This window comes from Delphinapterus leucas, chromosome 4 (assembly GCF_059928025.1).
Source record: "Delphinapterus leucas isolate spDelLeu-1000000601 "Yukka" chromosome 4, BTC_Dleu_Yukka2, whole genome shotgun sequence".
NCBI lineage: Eukaryota > Metazoa > Chordata > Mammalia > Artiodactyla > Monodontidae > Delphinapterus > Delphinapterus leucas.
In genome coordinates this window covers 67,834,215-67,843,801 of record NC_143132.1, presented here as the reverse complement: position 1 = coordinate 67,843,801, position 9,587 = coordinate 67,834,215, and the positions used below count along the sequence as shown (strand labels likewise).

The following is a 9,587-nucleotide window of genomic DNA, read 5'->3' as shown; positions in this document are numbered from 1 at the left end:
TCTGGAGTTTTATTATCTGGAGAGGGAAAAGCAGAAAGTTTTTGAAAAGAGGGACATCTCACACATTTGAGGATGGAGTTAACCCTACTGAAAACATAGGGACAGAGTAAATTTATACATACTGAATAAAGATTGCAGAGACTCCACCACTCGTACACACACACCCCTCTTCTCTCACTTGTCTCCCAAAATTCTGACAGCCAGACTTCTACCTTTCAGGCAAGATACTGGAAAACTACCAGCCCAACAGGAAAGACGTAAAGATGGTTTCCTGACAAAGCGCTCCTGCCAGATCCCTTTACAGTAAAGCTAAAGTTAACAAGGCCATCCATAGACTCAGATCCTCCAAACAGATCTTCAGTTCTGCACTTTTAACATGAACAGGCAATCAAGGAATATTAGATATTTAAGGAATCCCCCAACATGGATGATATATACCAAATCAGGAAGAAACAACTTGGCGTATACAGAGACAATGCAGGAAAAAGAAAGCTTAACCTATCATTAATATCTTCAGAGAGTTGATAGATGATATTGCAACCATGAAGAACAAGGTTCTTCAAGGTCCTTGAAGAATAAAGAAGTATTCAGAGAACAAAAAAGATCTCTTGGACATGAAAACATGATAGCAGAAATTAAAAAATACAACAGACAGATTGGAAAATTAAGTTGTGAAAACCTTTAAGAAATAGAACAAAGACAAAAATACAGAGAAGAGGAGAGAAAGATAAGAAAATAGGAGGATCATTCTAGGAGGTACAACACTGGAATCCAATAATCTAGAATGAGAGATGAGAGAAACAGAGGGAAAAATAATCAATGAAACAATTCAAGAACATTTTCCTGGAGTGAAGGACATGAGTTTCCAGATAGAAAAGGCCACCTCAGTGCTAATAACAGTGGGTGAATAGGTATTTCATTACAAAATTTAAGAACACTGGAGGTAAGAGAAGATCCTAAAAACTTCCACATAAAGATAAGGAATCAGAATATCTACCGATTTTTCAAGGGCAACACTGGAAGCTAGAGACAATGGAAATGATTTCTAGTCCAAAATTCTCTATTGAGCCAAATGATTAAGTGAGAGTAGGATAAATACATTTTCAGATACACAAAATCTCATTAAATTTAATCTCTACATACCTTTCTCAGAAAGTTACTGGTGGATATGTATGTACAACCAAAGTGATTGAGTAAATAAAGACAAATACATGAAATGCAGGAAACAGGAGATCCAGTGCAGAATTTGTTCACCAGACCTAGGATCTAGCTTGTCCAGATTGGAACAGGTTCAGAAATTTGTGTCTAAAGACACTGCAGGACTCTGTATCTATATGTATTTTTTCTCCTGGTGTGAACAGGTAGCCATGGTGAAAGCCAATGGAACCTCACTTTTATAAGATCCATAATAATTCTGGCATATGGGTGAGACTGAAAACTGACACATGAAAGAAGTACGTTTTTAATTTGAAGGGTCATACTAAAGACTGGTATCTCTCTTAATTATCTTTGCAAGATCCTTAGTTTAGGCTCTTTTGGTTGCTTAGGTACAGAGTAAAAGCAAATCTGCCTGAATAAGGGGAAAACATACACACAAACATACACCCACATATAAATGTATGTGTATGTATGTATATGTATACACATACTATATATGTGTGTATATATGTATACACATGTTAAACACACATGCACACTTACCTAGAGGCATAGTGTATCTATAGAAAGATGCATAAGAAGCTGGAGATCAGTGCTGCCTCTTTGTGGCTAGGGAAAAGGAATGTGAGGAAGACCTTCATTTCACTATTTATCTCCTTGTTCCTTTTGATGTTTTGGACAAAATGCAGGGTAAGAGAGACAGTAGACTGGGATTATTTGGTTAGTGATTGTCATGTTCTTGGAACGAGGAAATACGGGCTTGAATGAGAAAAAAGTGGGTGGATGCTAAAGCTGGAGGAATCTTTGCCTGGCCTGGTGATGACCAGATGTGGCAGGAGGGTGGGGGTGGGCAGTGGGCGCCAAGGGAAAGGTCAGAGGGCAGTGGTCAGAGATGACTCCTTGCTTTCTAGCCTGGGTTCACAAATGTGAGGACACTGAGTAGATGAAACTGGCTTCAGAATGGCAGAGGGAGGAGGGTGGATTGCAAAAGTATAATAAGGGGAAGGAGTTAAGAGTCGGCAACCGTATCTCACGTTTTCTCTGACCAAAAACATTCATTGGTCATATCATGTGCCTTATCATCCACAGCTTCTGGACTTATGAGATGATGGAATGGCTTCTGGAAAACTCAGTGATGAGTCTTCTGGAGGCACCACCTTGGAAGGCTGAGGTAGTGTAGTGTAAGATGGAGTGTAGGCACTCAACCTGTAACCAACCAAGATGTGGCCTCTTCCATGGCCAGAAAGCACAAGGCTGGGAAATAAAGAGGTGGAAGGGATGATGATTCACAAAATTTTCCCCAGCTCTGCCACTTACTAAGTTAATGACCTTGGGTAAATCACTTTGACTTCTCTGTGCCTATGTTTCCTCATCAGCAAAATGGGCATAATGGCCCAGGACCTTCATCACAGGGTTGTTGTGAGGATTCGATGGGATAGTGAGTGTAAAGGTTTATAAGAATGCCTGGTACAAAATAAACACCAGTAATATTAGCTAGTACTGTTTCACTTTTCACCTTTCTTGGGGTTCTTCCTCTCAGACTTGGAACACAAAAGTCCTAGAGAATTTAATGTACAAAGAATGGATGTTTTCACCAGAGGACATGTTAGTGTTTTATTCAGTCTTTATTTTTTAATTTATTCATTTTTTAATTTAAATTTTATTTTTGGGCTGCATTGGGTCTTCATTGCTGCATGCAGGCTTTCTCTAGTTGCAGCAAGCGGGGGCTACTCTTTGTTGTGGTGCGCGGGCTTCTCATTGCGGTGGCTTCTCTTATTGCAGAGCACAGGCTTTAGGCACACGGGCTTCAGTGGTTGCAGCACGCGGGCTCAGTAGTTGAGGCACGCGGGCTCAGTAGTTGAGGCATGCGGGCCCTAGAGTCCACGGGCTTCAGTAGTTGCAGCACATGGGCTCAGTAGTTGTGGTGCACGGGCTCTAGGGCACGCGGGCTTCAGTAGTTGTGGTGCGCAGGCTCAGTAGTTATGGCACGTGGGCTTAGTTGCTCCACAGCATGTGGGATCTTCCCGGACCAGGGATCGAACCCATGTCCCCTGCATTGGCAGGCGGATTCTTAACCACTGTGCCACCAGGGAAGTCCCTTTTAAACAAATAGTTTTGAAGTACTACCTTAGGTGCCTGGGATCCACTGGTGAAGAAATTAGACACATTCCTGCCCTCACAGAGCCTGGACAGTTTTCTTTTTCCCGTAATTTCCATAATTTCCATAATGACTCTTCTCACATGCCATGTATTTATTTATTTTTAATTGAGATATAGTTGACATATAACATTGTATTACTTTTAGGTGTACAACATAATGATTTGATATAGTGTATAGTATGAAATGATCACCACAATAAGTTAACATCCATCACTACACATAGTTACGAATTTTTCTTCTTGTGATGAGAACTTTTAAGATGTACACTCTTAGCAACTTTCAAATATACAATTACATGCATTTATTTTATAATCAAAGTACTTTCAATGAATAAATTTTTATACTAAGCTTTTGTTTAACGTACATGCAAGCACACATTACATGGAATAAAACATTACAAACTGCAAAGCAAGAATCCCTTCCTTAACTTCAGATTTCCTAGTTATCCGGAGAAACAACATCCCTTACCTGACATATGTCTCAGTAACTAGATAAACATAGAATCATGTGAGACACAGAGGAAAGGGAAGAGGAGAGGGTTTAGGTGAGTCAGAGGCTTTTAGCTAGGTGACTGGAGAATGAGGCTACCTTAGAGCTGTTAAGAGGAAGGACATACATTAGGAGGATAGAGGGAGTAATATCAGACTATAAGTACTGTTAAAATAGAAGAAGAAAATTTAGACTTTTACATCATTTTAATAGAAATTTATTGAGAACTGCTCTGTATAAGAATAGATACATGTATATGTATAACTGAATCACTTTGCTATACACCTGACACTATCCCAACATTGTTAATCAACTATACTCCAATATAAAGTAAAAAGTAAATAAAAAAACATGTTACAAAACAGCAAGATGCTTAGAGCCTAATGAAGGCAAGGGCAGGGCAGAGCACACAAATGGTACTATTACAAGTACAAGCATGGCTAGCATAGCCGTCTATAACCCTTTAGGGTCCTTTATGTAGAATAAGAAGAACTACTATTTCTGGGACTTTCCCAAAGTTCTCTGTAGGTTTGGACTGAGGCTTCTCCATCCCTTAGTGATGCTGTCTTAGAGCCAGAGTCTCCTAACTCATTTCTACAGGGCTAATATATTCCTCTCTTGCGCCCAGGTTTCCTGTCATTGAGAATGACGCATAGACAGTCCTCAGACACAAGTTTGCTAGCCCTGCTCCGGGCCAACCATCACCTCCTTAGGACATCTGCAGGCTAAGTCAACCTCTGGGCAATTTGTATTCTGGTCCTTTTAATTCTGCCCCAGCTCCTTCTCTCTCAGCCATTCACTGAAAGAGCCCTAAGCCTCCTTCCATTCACCCCATTATTAAGATGATAGCTCTCCCCCGCCAGCTCTGCTTCCAGCCAGATGAAACATCACAACAACCTGGCTATCATCAAAACCCCTCCCCAACCTCCAAGGAAACTGCAGTCGGCCTTAAGTCCATTTGGACAGACTGTCCATCTGTTGCTCTTCCTATGGCTTGTGGAAGGACTGGACAGACTGAACATTCATGTGTATTTCTGTTGGTCAAGATCTTTCATTTTCTTTCCTGTTTTGAGTATTGCAATCTCTCTCTCCGCTCTTGAACAGTTGCCCCAGGCCATCGTCTCAGTCATTTTCTCTGAGAAGAGAAGCAGGGTTTATGATGCACAGCACTCTCCTGCTTTATCCAGCACTCTTTGCTAAGGCTCGGCAGTAGCTTCTTGGGCAGGTGGATCCTCCTTAACATTAGCAACAGCCCAGATGGTAATGGCTACAGGACTGGTTCCTTCTCTGTCTCTAATTTCCCAGATTTTGAGTTGGTCTGCTCACTGTTGTCAGCACACTGGGCCACCACTTTCCTTACTGACCCTCACAGAGGGACAGGAACTCCTTAGCAGAGGGTGGACTTTTCTCAGTAATTACATTATTATAGTACATATTTCTTTATACTTCAAAATATTAATATTAACACTATAAGGCCATAAAATACATAACTCCCACCCGGACTGAAAAGGTAGTTGTTCAGTCACAGGTATACAAGATGGAATGAGGCACTACCTGAGATTCAGAGTAGATAAAAGCCACAATTCCAGGAACTGGGAGTTTTACATAAAACACAATTTATAACATTAAGAAAAGAGACCGAATCTGAAACAGGAGGTGTTAGTCTTACACATGATTCCTGAGCCAGGAACCAGTTAGGTGGGCTTGACCCACAAGTGTGCTCTGAAATGAAAAGGAACAGTAAAAATCTGCTCCTGGCATAGAGAGCAGAGCTGGCATTGTAGGGAGGCTATTTCACTTAGAGGGAATCGTGAAGCCCCCTCTATTATTAATAGTAATATTTTCTTGCCTTCTGGGAAGGCTTAGAGAGACAAGAAAAAGGTCAGTCAAAACTTGAAAAGAAAAGCATATAAAAACCGGATAGTCATATGGCATTTACTCTTTAATTAAAAATGTGTAGCACTTTTGTCGCCTGAGGCTGTCTCTGAAATGTTAATAGCACACTGGGCTTCATCAGATCTTTCAGGTTCTTGGAGTTCTACTCTGGAAAAACAGAGAAAAGAATTCAGTGAGATTTCACAGTAGAGCCACTTTCTCTTTCTAGATTTCAATGATAGGGCAGAATATAAGGGGACATTGCAATATTAATGAGGAGAAATAAACTACTGAAGAGAGGTGGAGATGTACCGTCCACACTTCCTAAATTACTACCTTTGATTTTTGTCTGGGCCTGCCCCTGCCCTATGCTGATTCCCTGCTGCCTTCCCTCCGCAGCTCTTCCGGACCACTTCCGAACTAAGTCTGACAGGGCAGGCAAGATCTCAGCACCTGGGCTCACCATCCTGGATTCCGAGACTCACAGCGGCTGGTGTATCCAGGTAAGTGCTAGGCACACTGGGAGCTGTGCACCCTGGGATCATGACTTGTGTCTCTGTGACCAGGTTTTTTTAAATTTATTTATTTTTGGCTGCATTGGGTCTTCGTTGCTGCGTGCAGGCTTTCTCTAGCTGCGGTGCGCAGGGGCTACTCTTCGTTGAGATGCGCGGGCTTCTCATTGCGGTGGCTTCTCGTTGCAGAGCACGGGCTCTAGGCGTGCAGGTTTCAGTAGTTGTGGCTCGCGGGCTCTAGAGCGCAGACTCAGTAGTTGTGGCACACGGGCTTAGTTGCTCTGCGGCATGTGGGATCTTCCCGGACCAGGGCTCAAACCCGTGTTCCCTGCATTGGCAGGCGGATTCTTAACCACTGCGCCACCAGGGAAGACCTGTGACCAGGTTTTTGACTTAGGGTTGCTTTGACCCCATGACTGTGTGACCAGAGCCTTGATATTCTTGAGAGTCCAGTTTCTCAGGGTGGGTGGAGGTACAGACAATCTGATTGCATCATGCTGTGAAAGGATGGATCACCAGGAATCTTTGTGTATTCCTTCATGCATACATTCATTCTTTCAACAAATATTTATTTTTATAGCCAAGCTATGGAAACAACCTGAGTGTTCACTGATGCATGAATGGATAAAGAAATTGTGATACACACACACATACACACACATACAGTAGACCATAAAAAAGAATGAAATCTTGCCATTTGTGACAACATGGATGGACCTCGAGGGTATTATGCTAAGTGAAATAAGTCAGACAGAGAAAGAAAAATACTATATTATTTCACTTATATGTGGAATCTAAAAATAAATGAATAATAATAACTTAAAAAATCAGTTTATAGATACAGAGAACAGATTGATGGTTGCCAGAGGTGGGGGGGTATGGAGGTGGGAGAAATGGGTAAATTTTTTTTTAGTTTAAATAAATTGAATTTTTTAAAACAATCTGAAAACTTGAACTCTTAAAGAGAAAAAGCACCTCACCAAATTTTGCCTTCCACAGCCCTCGTACGTGAACAAAGGAAAATATAAAGAAAAGGGTATACACACTTCTCCCTATGCCATATTTAGGGTTACTTAAGTGCTGTTCTTATTTGAATTTGATTAGGTAAAGGATCTAGAAAGAAAGCCAAATAAATGAAAAATAAGTACAAATCAAACAAACAACTTAAATTATTGCTCAGCTGAAAGCAAACGTAAGAGAAACTAAAGCCCAGAATAATGTTTACTTTTCCACAAAACTCCTTTTCAACATGTTATATACTTATCAAACCATTAGAGTGTAAATTCTGTAAGTCCTATCATCTTTCAACCAGTATTCACCATGAAAATTACAACTACTGAAAACTGTTAATATTATTAAAAGGCTACTTTCTATAGATCCAAACATATCTGCTGCTGCAATTTTACAGTTTAAAAAATTTATTGAGCACCTACTATATGCCAGGCACTGTGCTAGGTTCTGGCAGCACAATGATGAGCTTCGATGATATGTTCCCTGCCCTCTATAAAGTTTGATTTAGTTAAGTTTATAGAGTTTAATAATATAATTACACCACTATATAAGTATAACCTGGTGTTATGAAGAAAAAACACAGGAATCCACATGATACTATAACAGGCTGACACAATCTAGTTTGGGAAGGGTTTTTAAGAAAGTGCAACTTGAGTCAGGATCTGAAGAATGAGGTGAAGAAGTGGCAAAGAACATTCCAAGCACAGGGCACAGCAGATGCAAAGACACTGAGGCTAGAGGGTACATATTATCACTCCTCACTTATTTATTTATTCATTCCACACATATAGGACACCCAGGCACTATGCCAGGTACTGCAGTTACCATGTTGAATGAGATGCAGCCCATGCTCACCACATCAGACCCTTTTGGTATTAATTTTTTACTTGACCACAACTGAACTTGCCATGACCCTTGGGCATTGTACATAGGGCACACTGCCATCCATTTATAGCTAGGGCATTTTCCTCCAAGTCCTAACTAGTCTCACTTTCCTTTTCCTCTCCATTAGTTCATGTATGCTGAGGTCCCAGCATGCCTCAGACCAAGCCTAGTTAAATTATAGACTCTCTGGGGATTGTATCTCTTTCAACAATGTTGTAGGGTCAGGACTCACCTTTTCTCAGTCTGTTCACTCTCTGTCCCCTCCACTTTGATGGTTTCTGAAAGAGACAAAAACAACTTCAGAAAATGTATTGCCCATAAATACTAAAAGAGGGAAAGTTTGAAGAGGCTCCTAAGTCCTAGGACTCAGAGAGAAATCATTGTTGCCATATATGTGGAATAGATGGTTCCTTGATGAAATTTCATGGGGACTGAGAAGGAGCTGCTTTCATCCAAAAATTAAATGCCTTCTTTTGTTTATTGTGCCTTAAGTTCTAATGTTGGGAATAGGTTTTACTTACAGCTCTATTCTTTACTAAACTAAAAATACTACTGGGAGGTATAATACATTTAGTTTTAGCAATCATTTAGTGATGGGGATAAACGTTTCCAATCCTTTTCTGAAAGTAAGGTTTAGAAGGAGGAGGAAAAGGAAATCTTGCAGATGTTGGTGACTAAATGGGTTAGCCAGCTGGTGCTACCAAATAATACACAAGGTTGCATGGAGAGGTTCAAGTGGGAAATTTCTAGTGGGCTAGACCTCCCAAAGCCCGAGTTCCTACTGGCATGGACTTACTACTGATGCAACTTTGGGTGAAAATTCCTCTATGTTGACTGTTATGACCGTGCTGTTGTCCCGCTCTGCACCTTATAGCAGGGGTTGTTAACCCAGGGTCCATGGAGGAATTTAGGGACCGCAGCAATCCTTTCAACAACACCCCTGATGGTTTTGAACACTTCCTATCTTTGGCAGTTCTCTTTGTGTGTGCATGTGTGTGTGTGTTTAAAAATAATCAGTTTTATGGAGGTAAAATACACAGTAAAATCCAATCATTTTCCATACAGATTTTGATGAGTTTAACAAATGTATGCAGTCATGTAACTACCACCACAACCAAGATATGGAACATTTATATAAGCCCAAAGAGTTCCCTCCAGCCCCTTTTCAATCAATTTCTTCCCCCCACCCCATCCCCTGTAACCACTGATCTGCTTAATGCCACAGTGGTTTTGCTTTTTCTAGGATTTCATGTAATGTGTAGTCTTTTCGTGCCTAGTGTCTTTCATGTAGCACAATGCTTTTGAAATTCATTCATGTTGTTTCATGTTACCAGTAGTCCATTCCTTTCTATAGCTCAGCAGTATTTCATTGTATGTATATAGCACCATTTGTTTATCCATTCACCAACTGCAAAAATTCAGGATGCCAGATTTTCAGTATTATGAAGAAAGCTGCTATGGACATTTGTGTGTGTGTGTCTGTGAAGACATATGTC

General features: G+C 40.7%; 1 protein-coding gene across 6 annotated transcripts in view; it reads right to left on the bottom strand.

The window, feature by feature from the left end:
• Positions 1 to 3,407: 3,407 nt before the first annotated feature.
• The window catches only part of CD86 (CD86 molecule), a 61,902-nt gene continuing 55,722 nt past the window's right edge, over positions 3,408 to 9,587 (bottom strand). For 5 of the 6 annotated variants that reach the window (XM_022566801.3, XM_022566754.3, XM_022566859.2 and 2 more), the window contains 2 exons: positions 8,324 to 8,369; positions 3,408 to 5,851 (listed from right to left, as the gene is read on the bottom strand). In XM_022566801.3, the coding sequence (XP_022422509.1) occupies positions 5,755 to 5,851; positions 8,324 to 8,369 (143 nt within the window). In that variant the 3' untranslated portion in view covers positions 3,408 to 5,754. The remainder of the gene's footprint in view (positions 5,852 to 8,323; positions 8,370 to 9,587) is intronic. The other variant, XM_022566904.2, reaches the window with a different exon arrangement.